The sequence below is a fragment of the Osmia lignaria genome, chromosome 12 (assembly GCF_051020975.1).
Source record: "Osmia lignaria lignaria isolate PbOS001 chromosome 12, iyOsmLign1, whole genome shotgun sequence".
NCBI lineage: Eukaryota > Metazoa > Arthropoda > Insecta > Hymenoptera > Megachilidae > Osmia > Osmia lignaria.
Window position 1 is genome coordinate 5731795 of NC_135043.1, and position 21474 is coordinate 5753268.

Genomic DNA, 21474 nt, shown 5'->3' on the forward strand with positions numbered 1-21474 from the left:
CTGATAAGGACGTAATAATCTCTTTGAGCTCGCGAAACGGTTCAATCCTAAATTTGAGGTATATAAAAATAAAACAATGAAACGTTAAATTTAAACTCGATGCAATCTTTTCCCGCAAACAACCTCATATTTCGAAATGGTTTTAACTTTGCAGGAAAAACAAATTGCATCGATTTGCAAAGCAATCGCTGTTAAATAAAAATACAGAAATCAAGAAGAGGATAGGACGAGTAATTAGATATGCTTCGTTACATGGCATCTTTATTACCACAACGTATCGAATTCTCTTAGAGAATATATATACATATATAAAGTAATAAAAAGAGGAATGGTCAATTATCGTAAATGGTATCGTACTTCTTTTTGTATTAAACACAGTTGTGCATGAAAGTGTACGTTAGAAGCGTAAGTAGGCTATCGTGGAAACAGTTCCAATTGCTCTCTCGTTTATTATTCCATTAGGTACCACGATAGTCTTGCCGTTGCAGCGTCAAGTTATGGTAGGTGGAAATTATTTACAGAGCAAATGTATCCCTTAACGTTCGCATATGCAGATTTACTAGAGCTACTTCAGCTCATTATCGCATACGAAATGCGGGACTCGACTGGCTTTGAATAAATAAATGTATTTGGTCAGGACGCTGACCATGGGAACCATCGTTAATAGCTTCTCGATATTTATGGTGCAAGCCATACTGCACTTAGGCCATCGTATATCAATTCGTGGAGAATTTCATTGTTCTACGAACGGAGATTGTGAAACATATCCGGATTATCGTCGTCTAGGAACAGACATTTGAAGATGTCGTTGTAGAAAGACGGATAATACTCGCATGCTCTTTTACAGTCGGGTGAAAAATTGAATTCCAGTAGAACTGGTTGCATCATTCCTTCCTTCCATTCGAGCATCAAATCAACCGCGTATACAGCCCTGCTTTGCGGACATTCCGCGATACCTTTCGGTGGTTTTTCCACAACAGCAGCCACGAAAACTTGCCGGAGCATATGCAAGATCCTTGGCTCGACTTGTTCTATCCAGGAGAAGTCTGGATACTGTCTCTCCCATTCCAAGATAAAGTCCGCGCACTTTACGTGACAAAACGGCCTGTCCTCTGAATAATTCATCACCGTGAAATGTTGTTCGTACACGTCGAAATTATTTAAAGCGAATTCCTTGTTCGCAAATCTTAAGAAGAAATTTTTATAAGCGAACGCCCTCAGAGGTTTCACGGATTTCAGCATTACCACGTACCGCACGTCGAACTTAACTTTCCCAATTTCAGGCCTCTCGTACAAAACGGGATCGTTTATGTATTTCTGTGCAATCTTCGGCCCCGTGCTGGGTAATCGTAAAATATGAAATAAATTCTTCGTGACATGGGTGTCCAATCCTCTGGTGAGATTCCAAGGCTTGCAAATCCAATGATTATCGAATCCCATAGATTCTCTATTCTGAAAGTACGCAACAAACTGCACCAGTTCCATGCTTAAATTATAAGTAGTCGGTAACCATTCTGGATAAGTATCGAGAGTTTCAGGATCGTAGGATCTCTCGCCTGCTTTTCTTCTACATACAATCGACAATAAGTCTTTTATGGTCAGAACATTTTCAAATGGAAACTGATTAACAAAAACGTGGGGCGAACGAATGCTGAGTTCCTTGTAATCCTTGAAATGCGAAGTATACCATAAAATATCAGCCTCTTCTTCGTTATTTACGATTTCGAACGCAGGATCGTTTAGATAATCATTTATGTATGTATATTGTGAATAGACCTTTAGTTTTACATTTTTATCTCGTTGAAGAAGTTGTGGATCTATATTTTCTGGTAAACTCTCGCGAATGTGACCCGCTAGGAAATAATTCTCATCTGGCTCTCTCTGTAGAAAACATTCTTCAAGAAATGAAGCATCTACCCATGGTAGTAGTAAAGCTTGCCTTTTCTTTGGATCATGTGTTTGACCCTCTACAAAATCTCTTGTGACTTCATCTTTGCAATCAACATCTTTTATGGGAAATAACAATGTATAAGTAATACCTTCTGGTAAATATAAGAAAGGCACTGTTCTGAAGTTAGGATCATCATTGTGATTTATTGCTGATCCTACTTCATCCATAATATACCATATTGGCATTCTATCTTCTATTGAACCACTATTTAGAGAAAAAGCCTGATTATATCTCCACATTTCATTCAGTACAAATTCTATTTTCTCATCCTCTTCTTCCCCAACGTCAAAGCCCATTAGGGTACACATACGGTCTAACAAACCTGGTATGTTTGATAAATTTTGCCTGGCATTAGTAATATCATAAGTCCATGCATGATCTATCAAATAAATATTATTTGGGTCTTGGGTTGATATGCCCTTCTCACAAGAAACAAACAGTTTCCAGACAGGATCTTTTGGACCTCTGACAGCATCATCATAATCAATTCTTATCAACTGAAAAACCATACCAGAATCAAATGTTTGGTTCTGAAGTTTCTTAAATAAAACTTCCCAGAATATTCTAGGTACACCGGATGATTCCAATTGAGGTTGATGTGTTTGAAGGAATGTATGATACAATCCTACTCCATCCATTGTCCAAAAATTAAATGTAATCTACAACAAATTAATGAAAAAAATAAAAAATGCATTTCATCCTAAAGTTGATGCGTTTAAGATCACATAACTTTAAAATAATTTTGTTACAAATTATTATTATAAGAACAAAGAATATCTATAATAAATTACCTAAATCTGTCCAGCAATTATTATATTGATTTATATAGTATTTCAGCCAGAAATTCAGAAAGATGGAGCAGTGAAATATTGAAACATAACCTCTTCACTCATCGTATAAAAACGTTTATTATAGAATACTTTGGTACATTTGTCATTGAATTTTAGTGTATATCTTTCACTTGTGGCTATTCAATTTGTACGATAACTTTCATTATAACTTGTAATTTTGTTTATAATAATATAATTGCAAGTTTGAGTGATAGGGAAATTTTCAAATAGGGAATTTTGTTTCTCTCGAATAATGGAACATCGCCAAGAAAAGTATAAGGAACAAACAAATGGCCGATGTCGTTCTTCCTGTTGGCGCTTTAAGTATTTTTAGTCTAACCGGCATTTGAACTGGAAACCTTGTTCTTGGCGGCTGATTTACATTAACAAACTGGTAGTAAGTATCCCCATTACATTTATTACTAAAGAATACATATTATTTTAAATAAATGGTTGCATTATATGTTTATTTTTCATATTAATTTACTTTTGTCTTGCCCGCCATATTACGTACTAAATACACGTGGAATATTAACCTTGTGATACGAAATTTAAACTGTTTGGAATATAAATGAAAACATTGTAGGGCAGAAACTGAATATCTTTTCTTTTTATAACGACACAATTTTCGTGCAAATCAATAGGTAGAACTTCTGTGAAAAAATGGCTAAAGCAACAGCAACACAGAACAAAGATCTTAATCCTAAAACACTAAGTACACCAAAAGATGGATTTATACAGAAGAAAAAGAGTCAAAAATTTAAACAAACCCCAAAAGGCAAAATCTCCTTAATTAATGGATCAAAAGCATCAAATAATAATAACATGAAGCAGCAACAGTTACAAAAACAGAAAAATTCCTCACCTGAAAAGTTTTCAGAGAAAAATAAAGAATTAAAAAAAGTTGATTCACCTAAAACTGATAAGAAACAATCTTCTAAGAAAGAATTAAGTAAAAAGGGTCTGAATAAATATAAGACAAATGAATCTGATTCTGACGAAGATATTAATGAAGGAGTTGTATTGGAAGAAGAAGAATTAATGGAAGAAACAGATGATACTGATAGTGAAGAAGAGTCTGATGAAGATGGACAAGACAAAAAGGTACTTAATGTCCTTGGCGCCAGTTTAGCAGATGACACAGAGGAAGATGATGAGGAATTCAAAATTGAAGATAAAAAAGGAAAGTCACAAGTAAATAAAGGAGTAAAAATGTTTAAGGGAGTAAAATCCAGCAACAAAAGTTCAGACAAATCAAGTACCGAAACTTCTCTAGTTGATGATGAAGAAGACGATGAAATAGAAGATGATGACAGTGAAGATGTTGAAGAAGAAGAGGATGATGATAATGAAGAAGTTGGAGATGAAGAAGAGGAAGATGATGACGAGGAGGAGGAATCAGAGAATGAAGGAGAAGAATCTGTACTGGGTACAAAAGCACTACTAGATCAAAGTCTTGCAGATGATGATGATGATGAGGACTTTGTTGAGCCAGAAGGACACGAAGAAGATGATGATATTAGTGATGAAGATGAGGAAGAAGGTGAAGCAGACAACAGTACACTTGACAACTCGTATCAAAGTAATAGTAGTAAAGATGCAAACTCCTCTTATGAAAAGACAAAAGCAGATAACAACACTATTTTTGTTGGTAATTTACCAAAAGAAGTAACAGACAAACAGTTGAAAAAGCTGTTTAAGAAATTTGGAAATATTGATGCCATACGTATAAGGGGTATAGTACCAGATTCTCCACAAATACCTAAAAAAGTTGCTGCAATCACTAAAAAATTCCATCCAAAATTGCAAACAGTTTATGCATACGTGAGATTTATTTCTGAAGAATCTGCTAAAGCAGCTTTGGCACTGAATGGAACTCTATTTGAAGGAAATCATCTAAGAGTAGACATGGCTAATAAGACAGAGAAAAAATATGATGCGAAAAAGAGTGTATTTTTAGGAAATTTACCATTTAGTAAGTATATTATGTATAATAATGCTAATAAAATCGGATAGATTGAATTGATACTAAATACATCTTGTAATTTTCAGAAATTAATCATGAGACAGTGAGGAAGCACTTTGAAAGTTGTGGTGAGATAGAGTCTGTACATGTAGTCAGAGATAATGTAACTGGAATAGGTAAAGGAATTGGATATGTTAACTTCAAAACTGAAGATGCTGTTGCATTAGCTTTTGAACTTAATGGTACAACGATCTTAAATCGAGAAGTTATTGTAAAACCATATGTTGAGCACCATCAGGGTGGTAAACACAGAAAAAGATCGCATTCTAAAGACAGTGATAAACAGGGTTCTCCGCGTAAACAATTCAAACAAAATTCCGGAAAATCATCATCGGTAAGATGCTTCAATTGCTTTATTTTCCTTAAAATATTAGTGTTTCAAATTAATTAAATATATACATGTATATCTTTTTAGGCTCCTAATAAGGAAAGTCCTAAGAAAGTGGGAAAGGAACAAAAAGTTGAAAAGAAACAGGCTAGTCCACAACAGAAAAGCATGTTCCAAGGCCAGAAAGCTGATAAAGATAAGAAGAAGAAAGAAAGCAAAGTAGATAAAAGGAAGCAAGTCTTGGCAAAAAAGCTCACAGCTAAAGCTAAAAAACCATCAAACTGAATGACATAAAAAATCTGTTAAACTTAAAACATTTCATTGATTTAATTTGAGTAGTTGTATTTAATTTATATGATAGCAATAATAACAAAATATAAGCTTATCTTAATAATTTTTAAAAAGAACATGTAATCAAACTAGTATATGTATTACAGTGAAATGTTTTTACGACTTTTATCAGTATATATTTTTAGGTGTAAGAAATAGAAATACGTATTTACTGTTTAATAAAATACTATTTTTATGAATTCATATTCTTTATTAAACTTTTTATTTTAGGTTGTAATTGCGATGGCAAGTTATGCATATTATCAGATGCGCATTTCAAGCAAAACCGTTTTCCAAAATATATACTACATCCTAAACATGCAGACTTTTTACAAAAATTACAGTCAGCTCCTAGCACTAAAACTTCTCCCTTGTTTGGTAAACTAAAGGGATCTTTCATAATATAACATTCTTCCATATAAGTCAACTGTCGTGCAAATGGAGGTTTGGTCCCTTTAAAGTCAAACCGTTCTTGTAGTGAACAATGACAGCATGTAAATATTCCACCTGTTGTTTGTTTTGATTCTTGAATCGTAGAAGTTATACGATGATCATTCTCGCTGATGCAGGGATCATCCGTAGACGTACTAGCGATAGATTCCATCCTATAAAGTACGAAGGATGGGAAATACTATATAATTTCTTCTCATAACATATTTATTTTATATTTATACATTACAATTTTAGAAAACATGTATCTATTATTTTTTAGTAAATGATGCGCTTTGTGCTTGAGTTTCTTGTGGCCACCAAACAGGTTTTGAAACTTTTAATTCAATATCTGATATAGTAAGGGATTGAGCTTTTAGAGCTTCAGTAATTCGTATTAAACCTAATCCATGTTCATTTTCAATTCCTCTAAATTTACCTACTACATTACCAGATTCATTAATAATCTTTTCATCGTACGCAAAAGATTTATTTGGAACTTCATTGAATAATAAAGGCATTAAACGTTTTCTTACTACTCCAGTATGATAAGTACGTGCTGTAAGTTCTTGACCAACGTAACAACCTTTATGAAAACTGATCCCATGCAAATAATCACAATTTACTTCTAATGGTAAGGGCTTTCCTGGTGGTAAGTCCTCAATACCTTCAGCTATTCCAAGTTTATAACGAAATACTTTGAAATTTAAACTATTAGTGGGAGCCATAGTGTCAGAATTTAAATGCTTTGCTATTTCATTTCTTTCAATTTTTGTTTCAGCTAAAATTCTCATACCTAAATTTGGAAGTCTGGGATCTTCATATATCATAATATTATCAATTACTTTGCTTACTTTATTATTAAGACTACCACATGGAAATATTAAACCTTCAAGCTTCTGCCTATTAGTATCATTAACTTTGTTATCTAAATAATGCATAGGATCAAAAAATGTCCAAACATTTATGGTATCTCCTAAATTATCTATGTCTATCTTTTTCCTAACACGATACATTTTTAAGTGTTTTTGCAATGGTTCAACAGCTTGTGAATCACATTCAATATAATACACATCATCTTCTTGAGTTTTGTAGATGATGACATCATACATTACTCTACCCTTAATGTTAAGAAATAATGCATACAAATTGGCTGCTCCTTCTTCATAATGTTTCATATCATTTGTAATCAGTCCTTGTAAGAAATTTGAAGCTTCTTTCCCTCTAACTTGTATCAAACTCTTATTTTTCAGGTGTTCTAAGATTTTTTGTGAAGACTGAGAAGAATCATGTCTAACAAATTGTTTTTGTATTTTTCCAAATTTATCCAACTTGCGGAAGGGTAAAATAAATTTTTTAAGATGCACTATCATTGTACCAAAATTTGAATAAATGTGACCTTTACAAAGAAAAAAAAAATCTAATCTCAAATCATGTTCAATACTTCATTAGTTTTATAAATTAATCTTACGTTTCAGTTTGTTTCTATAATTCACAACACCCCTTTGCCAATATTTTAAATAAATTTCAGTTGCAATTTTTTTAACATTACATTACTTCTATGTTGCAAATAAGATGTAATGCACATGTGATACATTTTTCACACATTCAGGAGGTTCATTTTGGAGGCTCCAAAACCGCCGTTTCATTTACGAGTTATGTTCTCCCACAAAATGGGACTGGTATTACATCACAGCGCTCTTAGTGGTAAAAAAGCATATCAACAGGAAGTAAGCAGTGACTATAGATCCAAAACTGAACATGCCTTTGTTCTCCAGGGATCCTGATTTTGGGATCCCAGGCACCCCCAAACTCACGATCAGTTAAACCTCATGTGTGGAACCATCGACGAGAGATGGTTGAAGGAGAGACTGTCTCTTCCCCCTGTGGTTCGGGGGGCTTAGAATACGGCCACGGTATCCCCTGCCTGTCGTAAGAGGCGACTAAAAGGGGTCACACAGCACATACACACATATACATACACATGCACGCACATACACACGCACACACACATACCACCGATTCGGACAAAAGGTGAGCAGACTCTAAAAGTATGGACTGAGTAAGATTTAAAAGTATGGACAAGTATGAGAGACGAAATTTAAAAATGCGGAGGGTTTGGTGTTGGCGGGGCTGCCAGCACATCCCCGAAGGCGCGTAGCTGACAGGGTTCATTGGGCAATATGGGGACAGATAAGTCCCCAAAAGCGGCGAGGGGCGAAATTAGTGAGTGAGATGAGACTGTCTCTTGTCGGTGCTTTAACACAGGGATTGGCAGTCTTTAACAGTTTCTCGTCGGTGGCGGAATACAGTCAGTATAACAATTGTGCCTGTTTTATCAGTCCCTCCTTTACCGCACCACGCAATGACAACAGAAAAGACACAATTTTGATTTCCTCTGACTCTATTTTTTATAAATTAATCAAATCTAGTAGAGGACCAAAAAGTTATTAGAATAATTATTTGACAAACATATATTTTGAGAAGACCGCCTAGAGTTAAAAATTTTTTAAGTTCGGCCACTACGCCATCTACACAAAAGCGGCGGAAACTACTCAATAGATTACCGACTTATCGACTGAACTTCCGACAGTCGGTAATCAACCGTTCGGCAGTCGGTAAGTTAACGAATAGTTTGCGCCGCTTTTATATAGATGGCGGAAGATCGATGACTTCATGGGGGCTTATTCCATATTTAAATTGAATGATTTGTGTTTAAATTGTAAAAATATATTTGAAATTGAAAATATAAAGGTATACACGTCTTTTGGCTTTGGAGGTTCTTGGAGGAATGAATATTCATAAAATTAATTCCAATTTGTTTTAAATATAACAAATGAACAATAAACATAGTTTGAAGAAGGTAGCGATGAGAATAATTTTGACAGCGTAATCTTCCTTATCGACATCGGCCGCCACAGCTTGGGGTGTGAAGGACCCCGAAACACCGGGGATGAACTTTGCATGTCGACATTATGGCATCCGGGGTGTCAGGGACCCCGGTGACGCTCTCTGCGCACTGACCTAATATCATCTTGGGGTGTCAGGGACCCCGGTGACTCTCTCAGCGCACTGACCTAATATCATCTTGGGGTGTCAGGGACCCCGATGACTCTGCGCGCCGACTTACGATTAGTATCAACATATGAGATATTTGACCTAGAACGAAATACGACCTCCTCAGTCTTATATCGACAGCCAAGGGATGCGGATCAACTTGTCAAACGTACATATACCTTTACTTTCATTTCGGAATTTCTGTAATTTAATTTATTTATTTTCTTTGCTTATTAAATAAGATCATCAAAGGGGAATAACATTTATAACTTTATCCCACTTCGGGGCCTTTATTGTTCTATCCCTTTTCATAAGCGAAAGGCCACTCTAATCAAATAATGATTATTTTATGTTTCTTTCAAGACCCACGCTTCCTAATTATTTATTATTTTATTAATCAGTAATTTTATTAGTAATTGATCGGAAATCGTTTGTGATTTACAAATATACCATTTTTATTGTTTGTGAGTGAATAATTTCTTAACTATCTACGTGTTTGTTTTATAATAAACAATTGTAGTGCGCATGCGCTACAGATCCGGTCGTACCCATCACTACCTAGAACAAGTGAGTTTCACAATTTGTTCGTTTTTCGTTCTTATATTTCGCTAGATCCGGTCAAACCCATCACTACCCCGAACAAGTGAGTTTCACGATTTGTTCGTTTTTCGTTCTTATATTTCGCTAGATCCGGTCAAATCCATCACTACCCCGAACAAGTGAGTTTCACGATTTGTTCGTTTTTAGGTCTTATATTTCGCTACTTTCTTTGGGGTCCCTGGAACCCCAAGAGTGCATTCCGGGTTCCTGAGAACCCCAAGATGATACCCGGGGTTCCTGAGGACCCCAGAATTGTATTAGAGGTTCCTGAGAACCCCAGAATTAAATTATGGGTCCCTGAGAACCCCAGAATTATATTATGGGTCCCTGAGAACCCCAGAAGGGTAACAGGGATTCTCAGGACTCCAGGGATGATAACCGGGGTCCTTGGCACCCCAAGAGGATACTCGGGGTCCCTGAAACCCCAGATACCATATTGTCGGTATGTAAAGAGAGTCATTGGTGCTTTGGGGTCTCCGAAACCCCGGATACCATAATGTCGGTACGCGATGAGAGTCATTGATGCTTTGGGGTCTCCGAAACCCCAGATACCATAGTGTCGGTATGCAATGAGAGTCATCGGTGCTTCGGGGTCCCTGATACCCCGGATATTGTCAGGACCGTATGAAGAGGGCACAACCAGTATAAATTTTTTCTAGAGTTAATTTAATTTATTTCATTTATTTTCTTCTGCTTATTAAATAAGCTCATCAAAGCGGATAGCATTTATGATAGTATTCCTCTTCTAGGTCCCAGCCGAGGACCCCATTTATTTTACTTTTTCCAGTTATTTATATAATTTTATCCCTCATTATAGCCAAGGCCATCTCAGTAGCCCTTACATCCCTGCATTCCTTCCATCGCAGCATTCCTTCCATCACAGCATTCCTTACATTCCTGCAACCCTTAAATACCCATTTTTTTTTTTTTTTTTTTTTTTAACGTGGTGGAAATCTTCAGAAAGACACCTCCAGCCCCCCTGGAGAGGGGCCGGAGGTAGTGTGGGATTTTTACCCACTAAAACCACCACGGCGGCCTACACTAGAGCGGCAGGGAGGGTCCTTTGACCCACAGCCATGTGCCTAACTCCGCCGAAATCGGGGGCCACAACCGATGCCGGCACTCTTCGGGCCGCGTGTAGTGGAGACCGGGGCCCCAGCCCCGGATCCCTACGGAATTCCTTTACATCCCTCGTTCCGTTACATCACTTCATCCCTTAAATCCCTACGTTCTTTTCATCCCTACACTCTTTTCATCCCTACATTCTTTTCAGCCCTACATTCTTTTTATACCTACATTCGTTACATCGCTTCATCCCTTACATGCCTACATTCCTTTCATCCCTACATTCCTTACCTCTCTTCATCCCTACACTCTTTTCATCCCTACATTCCTTACATTTCTTCATCCCTTACATCCCTACATTCCTTACATCGCTTCATCCCTTACATGCTTACATTCCTTACTTCTCTTCATCCCTACACTCTTTCCATCCCTACATTCCCTACTTCGCTTCATCCCTTACATCCCTACATTCTTTTCATCCCTTCATTCCTTACATCTCTGCATCCCTTATAATAAATATATTATAAAGACTGCTTCGAGTAAAGGTAAGTAAAGGTAAGTTCGAGAATTTCGCGAAAATTTCGAAAAACGGCGCCCCCTAGCGGCAAAAATGTGAACTAAAACATCGATGTCGAATCAGCGCCATCTGGTTTTGGAAAAAGGAACTAAAGCTTGCTCGGTTTCTGGCCCTCTGGCGGCAAAAATGTGAACTAAAATTTCGATGCCGAATCAGCGCCATCTGGTTTTGGGAAAAGGAACTAAAGCCTGCTCGATTTCTGGCCCTCTGGCGGCCAAAATGTGAACTAAAATTTCGATGCCGAATCAGCGCCATCTGGTTTTGGAAAAAGGAACTAAAGCTTGCTCCATTTCTGGCCCTCTGGCGGGAAAAATGTGAACTAAAATATCGACCTCGAATCAGCGCCCTCTGGTGACGAAAAAAAGGGACTAAATTTGTATGGAATGCAGGAATATAAGTGATAAAAGGATGTATAGGATACAGGCATGTAAGGGATGCAGGGACGTAGAGATATAAAGAAGGCAGGAATATAAGGGATGAAGCGATGTAAGGAGTGTACGGATGAAAAGAGTGTAGGGATGGAAAGAGTGTAGGGATGAAGAGAGGTAAGGAATGTAGGGATGAAAAGAATGTAGGCATGTAAGGGATGAAGCGATGTAAGGAATGTAGGGATGAAACGAATGTAGGGATGTAAGGGATGAAGAGATGTAACGAATGTAGGGATGAAAAGAGTGTAGGGAGGAAAAGAATGTTGCGATGATAATAATGTAGGGATGGAAAGAGTGTAGGGATGAAGAGAGGTAAGGAATGTAGGGATGAAAAGAATGTAGGCATGTAAGGGATGAAGCGATGTAAGGAATGTAGGGATGAAAAGAATGCAGGGATGCAAGGGATGCAACAATGTAAAGGATGCAGGGATGGAAGGAATACAGGGATATAACGAAATCAAGGATGTAAGGCATGCGGGGGTATAAGGGTTGCATAGAAGTAAGGAATGCAGTGATGTAAGGGATGCAGAGATGTAAAGGAATGAGGGATGTAAAGAATGTACATAGGAGTATTAAAATCAACACGTGTCCTCCTAATGAGTTTATTCAATAAGGTGAGAAGATAAGTACAGCAAATTAAATGAGCGCAGATAATAAAATAAGGGCACATGTATGTTTCGCAGGTAGATCTGCACCCCTCGGCGGTCGCTAGAAGACTGATGGTATTTCACTTCTCTCTAGATCGAACGGTGACGCCGGTATTACTCCGGAACCCTGGTACATTGGTGCCCATCTGGGGTGGCTAGCATCTGGCCGACACCGGGGATCGCACCCGGTGCTGACTTCTACTTGAGGGATGTACAAAGGCATCTGGAGCCTCCACCCCCGACGCCATGGGGCCTGACGGCCCCACCAGTTTTAGTGGTGAAGCCGCTATATCTAGTGTTAAGAGAAGGGCTGAATCAACCCAGTGACTATAGATAGATAGATAGTCTACTATCTGTAGTCACTGCGTTGTCTTGTATAGACGTGTCAAATTACGTATTTTGTATAAATTTATTAAATTGTATATGCTATACAATAATTTTTAAAGGTAATTATATTCCTTGTTTAAATCAAGTGATTTAGAAGACACTTTTCTTTGTATAACTTTAATGTTCTTTCTATTTAGTTTAAGACGAACTGATAGGTTAATTCTAACATTTCAGATGATCACGGACGTACAGTTAGCTGTATTCTGCAACATCCTCGGAGCCACATTATTTTGTTTAGTATTTCTATTTCATTATATAAATGCAAATTATTCGAAATAAGAAAATACAATGTTACTGTTAAACGTAACCTAAACCTGGCTTCGGAAACATGTACACATGGAGTTACGTATCTATATGTTGTATTTCATACTGTTGATTGACAGATATCACTGATAAATAAATGGATTTACATTCATAAATGGATTCGATGTTAAATAAAAATGTCATTTTTATGTTCCTATTGTATGAAAACACTGTACAAAATATACATTGTAAGATGAACAGAAATTGAAAAATAAATGTTATAATTTGTGAACAGTGATTAATTTATTTTTACAAATACCAATCTTACATCATTTATTCTAAAGTATGATAGGGTGCTAGGGTCGAACTTCAAAAGTTTATAATTTACGGCGGTCATTGGCTATCATAATTGGCTATGTCCAGTCTTTTTGCATCTGTAGTTAATGTTTACAGTTTGAAATCAGTATAAAATCCAGTAAAATTAATAAAAATTTATTTAAAAGACAAATCAGATTGTTACAAACAAAATATTAGCATACTTAACTGGATCCTGCTGGTTGTGTTAACAAATTTTATTTACAAAATCTATACATATACAATACAATCAAAATGTATAAAAAGTATACATTATAATTGAAAAAATATGATTTATGTTAAAATGTCAAGTCAAGTTAAAAAATATTTAATTTAATGAATAATTATTATACATATTGTGCATTTGATGTTTTTTATACAGTTAATCATATGTATGGAAGAAGAAAAGTAATACAAATATTTTAGATGGCAAATGCTGTACAAAGAGTACAATATATTAAAATTAGTCGGCTCGTACTGGAACTCTTGTGTGTACTGTAGTTTTGCGCTGATAAATATATACTTGTGCTAAAATTGCAAAATCAATTAAAACCTGAAGAGTACCACAAACTTCAAACTGAATGGGAGCTTCTTTTACAATAAAATAACATGTTTTAAATGTATCTCCTAATGTCCACATAGTAACCATAAGTATACTGAAATAATCATAATAAAATTGGTTAAGAAATAAGCCGTTTTAAATAGCCATTTTTATTAATAAAATAACACTATACCTCATTCCATTGGTAGATTTTTTATAAAAATTACGAAGAAGTTGTGGTAATCCAAGCATGGCTTCTGTTAATACTGCAAGTATTCCGACAGTTTCAACAAATACTGGTACATCTACTAGTAGGTACGTTAAAATTCCTACTAGGGCTGCAAATAGCAGCATAAAGTCCAAATAAGATTGAAAGTCTGTCCACTTCCAAAAAAAATTTGTATCTAAATCTATTTAAATTGAGTTAAAAAGGCTCATAAGTTAGAAGATTACTATAAATATGTAATCACAAATTATATTATTTTTATGAAATAAAACTTACCAGAAAATACATGTTCTCTAACTTTAATTACTTGATTTCTATTTTGTACATTAACACAAAGTTTGATCATAACAAACATAGTTATGATCATAAATATACTTTGTAGTAAAAGAGGTATTTCATAATGCTTTCCAAACCTGAAAGAAACACATGTCAATTAGTTGATAAAATAAAAGTACATAATACAATTGAAATAAGAATACAAACCAGAAAAAAATACGTAATGTATTAGCTATTAAAAGTGTGAGGCATACGTAAAGGGAGAATCCTTCTGCATTTTCTTTCTTTTTAATTTCCTTATACTGTGGCACATATGGAATAATTCCACCAAATATTATTGCTCCAGAAGCAAGCCAATGTGCTAAATCTTTAATTGTTAGCTGTTCATAGATTTTATACATTGTAATAGATTTTTGTTATATACATAATATTTCACTATCTACAATTCATTAGGAATGGTAAATTTTAGGTTATATCCCCAATATTTTTAAACGTCATCTTGTCAATGAATCATTTAGATTAAACACATCTATGATAATCAAGGAACCAACAACCAGTGTCAAAACATATTACCTATGAACCAATGTTACATGTAACGATTTATTACGCGTTACCATTTTATGCAATATTCATTAAAAACAATAAACATATGACATCACAATATGACAGGACTATATATATACAACGGATACGGAGATACAGTGATTTAGTTAGTGGTAGTCCCCACGAGGCTCATAAAAAGAATAAAGAAATAGATATCTGCCAAGGGAGGCCTTGGTCCATACAGAGGAGTAGGATAATAAATAGTTAGGGAGCGTGGGTCTTGGCCCATAAAGAAGGAGAAAATAATTAATATCTGAAAGGGGTGGCCTTGGCCTATAAAGAGGGATAAAATTATATGAATAACTGGAAAAAGTGAAACAAAAGGGGTCCTAGGCCGAGGCCCAGAAGAGGGATACAATCATAAATGTTATTCCCCTTCGATGAGCTTATTTAATAAGCAAAGAAAATAAATAAAGTAAATTAAATAAACTCCGAAAAGAAATTAGAGAACGATTATTATACTGGTTGTGCCATCTTCATACGGACCTGATTTCATCCAGGGGTGCCAGGGACCCCGCTGCGCCAATGACACCCTTTGGATACCGATCTGAAACAGAGATTCTCGCGCATGATATGATATGATAAGTTTCCCTCTTTTGAGGGTGGCGTAATCTAGGGGCTAACGCCCCCTTTTTGCCCACCGAAAATTAGCGTTCACGCGCCTTTTTCACAATACATTATTCCTTTTCTCGCAATATATTCTTTCTCACATTTCTGCATTCCTTTTACATCATACTGCCTTACTCGCTCCTTTACATCCCCCTTTTAGTCGCCTCTTACTACAGGCAGGGATTACCGTGGCCGTATTCTAATCCCCCCGAGCCACAGGGGGTCATACCGACATAATATCGTCCGGGGTGTCAGGGATCCCAAAGTACCGCCGATACTCTACATACCGACATTATGGCATCTGGGGTGTCAGGGACCCCGAAGTACCGGCGATACTCTGCATACCGACATTATGGCATCTGGGGTGTCAGGGACCCCGAAGCTAAAATATGCAACCCATATTGTTATATATTTCCTAAGTCGATAAGCACGTATTTTGCTTATAATAAATAGAATCACACATCTATACACTCTTTAGATTTGGTTTATAATCGAAATTTTTGTTAATGCTAAAGAGTGAAAGTTGTTTTCATTCTATTTTGTATATAGCGATTGAAAGTCAACACCATAGTATAAATAAAGAATAAATATTAATAGGATAATTAAATCCTAAGATTCCTGTTGAGACTTCAGCTTCGAATTGATTAATTTTTCGTGGCTACAGACCAAAGAGAAGTCACACTGTTATCATGAATCGAATAGTGATATTTGGAGCTACAGGAAATACCGGATTATGTTCTTTAAATACTGCTGTAAACAAGGGTAAAATATCATTTCATTATATTATTGCATAAATTTTTAATTAATACGTGATAGTAGCATAGATATACTTAATTGCTACTCTGAACGGCTTAATGATTAAAGCACTCGCTTAGTAGTGAAATGTGAGACGTGAATTCCAATAAATTGATTTAATATTTGTATGATTAATTATATTTTCTATTACAATATATTTATGAAAAATATTTTGTTATCAACATTTAACAATATATAGAAATTATAATAAAATTGCAAAGTCATAATAACTTAGCATTAGAAAATGCAAGTTATATGCAAGTCAATTTTCTTTCCCATTTTTGTAATATATAACAAATTTTAGGACTAAATGTAAGAGTATTTGTAAGAGATGAAAACAAGGTACCAGAATATTTAAAAGATAAGGTAGATATAGTTGTTGGAGATGTTACCAATGCAGAACAAGTTTCAAATGCAGTAGCTGATAGAGATGCAGTAGTTGTTGTTCTTGGCACACGGTACAGCTTGAGTAATTATTATATTTTATATCCAATATTAATTTTCCAATGTAATGTGGCTTTAATTTTTATTTCACTTCGTTTATGTAGGTCCAACTACCATGTTATCAGAGGGCATGAAAAATATTATAGAAGCTATGAAAAAACATAATGTAGAAATAGTATCTGTCTGTTTATCTGGTATGTTCATTTTCCATATGCCAATAATTTTTGTATACTTTCAAATAACATTTTATTTATTTACAGAATTTCTATTCTATAAACCTGAAGAAGTACCTAGTCTATTTAGAGATGTAACTGAAGACCATCAACGTATGTTTGATGTTCTCAAGGCAAGTCAATTAAAATGGATTGCAATATTACCACCTCATATTTCAGGTATTTTTTTTTTAGAATGAACACACTTGTTTATAATAATATAACGAAGTAATAATACATATTTTATTTGTTGTTTTCAGACTCAATTCCAAGTTCAAAATATGAGGTGAAAATTGACGAATCTCCTGGTCGAGCTATTTCTAAGCATGACTTGGGTGCATTTCTTGTTGAAAGCCTTGAACAACCACAGTATTATCAAAAAGTTTGTGGTATTGCAAATGTTCCATAATATTATATAAAATGTGATCAGTTATAAATAAGTTCTTTTATTTCTTTCTAGTAAAATAAATTTAAAATATAAAAATAAGAAAGAAAATTTCTGCTTACTCAAAATATATTGCATCAATACTGAAACATTAAAAAAATATGTGCAATTCCAAATATCTGTTGGAATGGTTATAATGTATTATGACATAAAAATGAGATGTATGCATAATATTTTTGTATTTATGGACGATTAAAAAAATAATTTTATAAATAAATAAATAAGATATGTTTTGTAACACATTTACACATGGAATATGAAAAAAAACTGATCTAGAAACATGAAGTTTTTGTTGCATTTTGCTGTTAAGATAATTTTTTAACCATATGTGTTCTGTGAGCTGTAAGACTCAAATCATAGAACCTTGGCATTTTAAAGTTTGGCATTGGTGGAGGTGGTGGACCACAACATTGTGTACTTTTTTCTTTAAGTTTTGCTTTAGTAAATGCTGCAGTAGAATACACAACATCATTGATTCCATATGCTTTAAATGGATCACATGTCTTATATCCATTTTTAAGGTAAAAAACTTCTTGTCCCTCAGTTCTTAAATACACATTTTTAATCCCCTTTTTTGCTACATATTCCTCAGCTCCACGTAGTAATTTAGATCCAAGTCCCTGAGATCTACATTGGTAATCAATTACAACTGAAATGAAGAACAAAGTTATCTTTCATTTATTAATATTCTTTTTAAATCACACTTACCTGATTGTATAAAACAACTATGACGTAATCTAGGTATTAATGATATCTTACAATGACCAAGCACTTTATTTTCTTTATCAATTAGTACAAGACATGTGGGAAATTCATCACATGATACTTTTAAAAATTTCAACCTGTTTCATACAAAAGTTGAATCAATTCAGCATTTCTAGAAAGACATTTTTTTTCAAATAATTAATAAAAATACCTTGCAGATTCACTCCTTGGCCATTCTGAATTAAGTAATGTACAACAGTCTGGAATCAAATCAGGTCGTTTGTGGAGAGGAACTATACTGTACTCTTTATCAACAGCAGTCATTATATTTTACTGTAAACATGTATTGCAGGAGATAATACCTTTTTCAATAAGTCAGAAATATAATAATAGGAACATTACGATATTATTATTTAAATAATCATATAAAAATGCTGCACAGAAATTTATTGTATTATGAAAGGTTAAACATTACATATTTCATGAAAAGTGAAATGAGTGAACATTTGAAGATTATCTGGTTGGGTGCTTTGGAAGAAATATGCTCAACAACCTGTGATTGACAGGTTTCAAAAAATATAAAGTAGCATGTGTCAATGGGTGTAATAAATAGTTTGCAATAGATGTCCTTACCGTATTTTTATAGGTGAATAAAGGGAACTTGACACCAAGTTTAAGGGTCACTGTGCTTCACCTGCATGTATCACGTCGTGCGGAAATAGCTTTCAGATTAGAATCATCTTGAGCTAAGAATGATTCTCCTGGGCATATCCCCACTATTATGTAAAATTTTCACCAACACCCAGAGATATTAAATATATCCTTTCGTTCTGGCAGACTTCTTAAATTCTTTTCTTCTAAGCATTTTGAGCGATATTATTTCAACAAACACCGAGTTTATGCAGCACCTGTAGAAGAATAAACGTATCATACAATTTTTATTACTCACACATATATACGTTTATTATTAAATAAAGAGAAACTCTTGACCGTCAAATATTTGACGGTTAATTTGATTTTGTTAATTTTTCTACGCATGTTGGATTATGTTTTATGTATACAAATTTGAATTCAACGTAAATATTTCCTTTTACGTACGAAGTGTTTTATTGTAACATGGCCGTGACCTATTCTCTTTCGAACTCGAACGTCTTTTTTTGCATTTGACCCATTTTTCTTAATAGCCTCTGTTCTATATGTGAACAATGTCCTGCATTCTTTATTTCAACAGTGATGTTCAATGATGTTTCTAAATAATGTCCTCTCCATGTTAACACATTATTGCGTCCGCTGTAAATCAAAATAATTTAAGGAAATATCTTTGTACTTTCAATTTATGAAGAATAATAAAATAAATATTTATAGTTTGTTATCAATATATATGTTGACAATGTAAATTAGAAATTAAGCATTAGAGATATTTGAGAACCGCTGATCATTACAGCTGATGATGCAACGTGCGGTTTGTGTGCATTGTTCTTGTACTTTTAATTGTACGTACACGTGATTTATAATTAAATTAAACAATAGTGCTAATACAATTTGTATGGAGATTATACAGGAAACATATATTTTTGAATTATATTAATAGGAAACGCTAATTATTTTATTTCAACAAAAGCAATATTTCATACTTCCAGTTACCTATTTTATTGAATAAAGATGTTGTCAGGAAGACCTCCCGTAACAGGTGATTAAAGAAATATTGAAATTATAAGCGTTAAACATTATTAATATAATAATCGTTTTTATTTTATATAACCTCTGTTTTATTTTGGTGCAATTAACAGAGAATCCTTTGGGACTTTCCTGGCATGACAGTGCATGGATTCCTGTGTTAAATCCAAACAATATAATGGATTATTTTTCGGAAAGGAGTAATCCTTTTTATGATAGAACCTGTAATAATGAGATTATTAAAATGCAACGGTTAAGCCCTGATCAATTGCAGTAAGGAACAAATAGGTGATATAAAAATGATATGATACCTTATAGAATAAAAATATGAATAGTTAATTCATTTCAGAAATATGACTGGTCTTGAATATATTCTTTTACATGTACAAGAACCAATTTTATATGTAATTAGAAAGCAACATCGTCATTCTTCTACTTTAGCAACACCGCTTGCAGATTATTACATTATTGCTGGTGTTGTGTATCAAGCTCCTGACTTGGCATCTGTTGTCAGCTCTAGATTGGTATGTACTGCTTATGAAATAAATCTAATAACAGAGAAATACATGCGTTTAATCGATGCAATTACATGTTACAGTTATCTACAGTACACCACTTACAATCCGCTTTTGAAGAAGCTAGTTCATGTTCAAGATACCATCCCAGTAAGGGTTATTATTGGGATTTCAAAAATGGCAAAGCTATGGCAGCAAAGAAAGAAACACCCGTTCGTGAGGAACCAAGTTCTTTATTCCAACGCCAAAGAGTAAACATGTTACTTGCAGAACTCACACGCAAGTTTCCATTACCTGTTCCAAAACCGGTGCATCAAGCTATAGAATCATGTAAGTATTCATTAAATTTGTTAAGCTTATTGTGGGCATAAATGTAATAATTGTTTATTGATTTCTAGCCATGGAAATTAAACAAGAAATTAAAACTGAAAAGAAAGACATGAAACCACCACCAGAAAAGAAGCCAAAAATTAATTAATAATGTATTAATGATAACGTAAGATTAATAACGTTCTAGCAATGAATTTTGTAAGTGTACATATTTTTTTATGATATTTAAAATTTTCCACAGCATTTTCATTATTTTTATTTTTATATTCTTTTATTATACAAAAATTGTGATGAAATAATATGTGAATGAGTATGTTATGGCAAAATACTTAACTGGTATAAAATTAAAAAATAGGTCAAATATTTTTCGTTTCATTATTTCTTGCACCATGGACAGTCAGGATTATCGAATTCTTCTTGAATATTTCTTTTGACTTTTGGAAGTTTTTTCTTTCCAATATGTTTGAACGTTTTTTTTTTACCACAAGAACTATCATCAGGACACTTTATTATTTTTTTCTTAGCTGCTGGAGAACAGGGAGGATCTTGATGTTTTTGTGCTCGAGTTAAACGAGAACACGTTGAAATAGCGTTGAATACAATCTATGAAGTCATACCATACTTTTACAATTATTGAATAAAATTTAAATATATTTTGTTACAAACTTTCTTATTAATCCGTGCAACAGGTTGAACGAGACGTATCATATTCTTTTTCTTTTATAAATTTAATAAAAATGTACTTGTTACACCTTAAATTTTCATCATAATAAAAGAACTTTTTAAATGTCAAAATCCATCAACATTTCAACTTTTTTTTCAGAGTTTCATTTGTAAATGCTGC

General features: G+C 34.3%; 8 protein-coding genes and 1 long non-coding RNA gene across 13 annotated transcripts; 5 read left to right on the plus strand and 4 right to left on the minus strand.

Annotated features, from left to right (window-relative positions):
- Positions 1-229: 229 nt before the first annotated feature.
- Positions 230-3005, minus strand: TTLL12 (Tubulin tyrosine ligase-like 12). Its single transcript, XM_034320972.2, has 2 exons — positions 2743-3005; positions 230-2610 (listed from the first exon to the last, which is right to left on the minus strand). The coding sequence occupies exon 2, from the start codon at positions 2587-2589 to the stop codon at positions 742-744; it is 1848 nt and encodes a 615-aa protein (XP_034176863.1). The 5' UTR covers positions 2590-2610; positions 2743-3005; the 3' UTR covers positions 230-741.
- Positions 3006-3026: 21 nt separating this feature from the next.
- Positions 3027-5435, plus strand: LOC117602672 (uncharacterized). The gene is made up of 4 exons (XM_034320973.2): positions 3027-3178; positions 3426-4756; positions 4834-5141; positions 5223-5435. The coding sequence occupies exons 2-4, from the start codon at positions 3445-3447 to the stop codon at positions 5418-5420; spliced, it is 1818 nt and encodes a 605-aa protein (XP_034176864.1). The 5' UTR covers positions 3027-3178; positions 3426-3444; the 3' UTR covers positions 5421-5435.
- A 709-nt stretch (positions 5436-6144) lies between these two features.
- Positions 6145-7837, minus strand: LOC117602673 (iron-sulfur cluster assembly factor IBA57, mitochondrial). The gene is made up of 2 exons (XM_034320974.2): positions 7366-7837; positions 6145-7293 (listed from the first exon to the last, which is right to left on the minus strand). Exon 2 carries the CDS (start codon positions 7265-7267, stop codon positions 6167-6169), a length of 1101 nt encoding a protein of 366 aa, XP_034176865.2. The 5' UTR covers positions 7268-7293; positions 7366-7837; the 3' UTR covers positions 6145-6166.
- A 1134-nt stretch (positions 7838-8971) lies between these two features.
- On the plus strand, positions 8972-13190 carry LOC143305937 (uncharacterized). Its single transcript, XR_013063183.1, has 4 exons — positions 8972-9120; positions 9472-9518; positions 12305-12714; positions 12830-13190. It is a non-coding gene; the product is annotated as an uncharacterized LOC143305937 (long non-coding RNA).
- On the plus strand, positions 12830-13190 carry LOC117603052 (dolichyl-diphosphooligosaccharide--protein glycosyltransferase subunit 4). Its single transcript, XM_034321773.2, has one exon. It carries the CDS (start codon positions 12830-12832, stop codon positions 12932-12934), a length of 105 nt encoding a protein of 34 aa, XP_034177664.1. The 3' UTR covers positions 12935-13190.
- A 137-nt stretch (positions 13191-13327) lies between these two features.
- LOC117603048 (solute carrier family 66 member 2) lies at positions 13328-15331 on the minus strand. 2 transcript variants are annotated; one of them, XM_034321768.2, is made up of 5 exons: positions 14869-15331; positions 14503-14734; positions 14296-14432; positions 13987-14203; positions 13328-13908 (listed from the first exon to the last, which is right to left on the minus strand). In XM_034321768.2, the coding sequence occupies exons 2-5, from the start codon at positions 14694-14696 to the stop codon at positions 13716-13718; spliced, it is 741 nt and encodes a 246-aa protein (XP_034177659.1). In that variant the 5' UTR covers positions 14697-14734; positions 14869-15331; the 3' UTR covers positions 13328-13715. The 2 variants fall into 2 exon arrangements, with proteins under 2 accessions (XP_034177659.1, XP_034177658.1); XM_034321767.2 differs by having other exon boundaries at positions 14503-15329.
- Positions 15332-15973: 642 nt separating this feature from the next.
- On the plus strand, positions 15974-17522 carry LOC117603050 (flavin reductase (NADPH)). The gene is made up of 5 exons (XM_034321770.2): positions 15974-16269; positions 16607-16771; positions 16851-16940; positions 17007-17138; positions 17219-17522. The coding sequence occupies exons 1-5, from the start codon at positions 16197-16199 to the stop codon at positions 17365-17367; spliced, it is 609 nt and encodes a 202-aa protein (XP_034177661.2). The 5' UTR covers positions 15974-16196; the 3' UTR covers positions 17368-17522.
- A 30-nt stretch (positions 17523-17552) lies between these two features.
- On the minus strand, positions 17553-19899 carry Naa80 (N-alpha-acetyltransferase 80). 3 transcript variants are annotated; one of them, XM_076691262.1, is made up of 6 exons: positions 19753-19899; positions 19207-19398; positions 18742-19016; positions 18320-18441; positions 18112-18245; positions 17553-18052 (listed from the first exon to the last, which is right to left on the minus strand). In XM_076691262.1, exons 4-6 carry the CDS (start codon positions 18430-18432, stop codon positions 17709-17711), a joined length of 591 nt encoding a protein of 196 aa, XP_076547377.1. In that variant the 5' UTR covers positions 18433-18441; positions 18742-19016; positions 19207-19398; positions 19753-19899; the 3' UTR covers positions 17553-17708. The 3 variants fall into 3 exon arrangements, with proteins under 3 accessions (XP_076547377.1, XP_076547378.1, XP_034177662.1); XM_076691263.1 differs by lacking the exons at positions 19207-19398; positions 19753-19899 and adding an exon at positions 19099-19191; XM_034321771.2 differs by lacking the exons at positions 19207-19398; positions 19753-19899 and having other exon boundaries at positions 18742-19171.
- Positions 19422-20828, plus strand: MED6 (mediator complex subunit 6). Of its 2 annotated transcripts, XM_076691261.1 has the most exons (6): positions 19422-19601; positions 19749-19798; positions 19899-20058; positions 20135-20309; positions 20384-20630; positions 20699-20828. In XM_076691261.1, exons 2-6 carry the CDS (start codon positions 19771-19773, stop codon positions 20776-20778), a joined length of 690 nt encoding a protein of 229 aa, XP_076547376.1. In that variant the 5' UTR covers positions 19422-19601; positions 19749-19770; the 3' UTR covers positions 20779-20828. The 2 variants fall into 2 exon arrangements, with proteins under 2 accessions (XP_076547376.1, XP_034177660.1); XM_034321769.2 differs by having other exon boundaries at positions 19425-19798.
- The last annotated feature ends 646 nt before the right edge of the window (positions 20829-21474 follow it).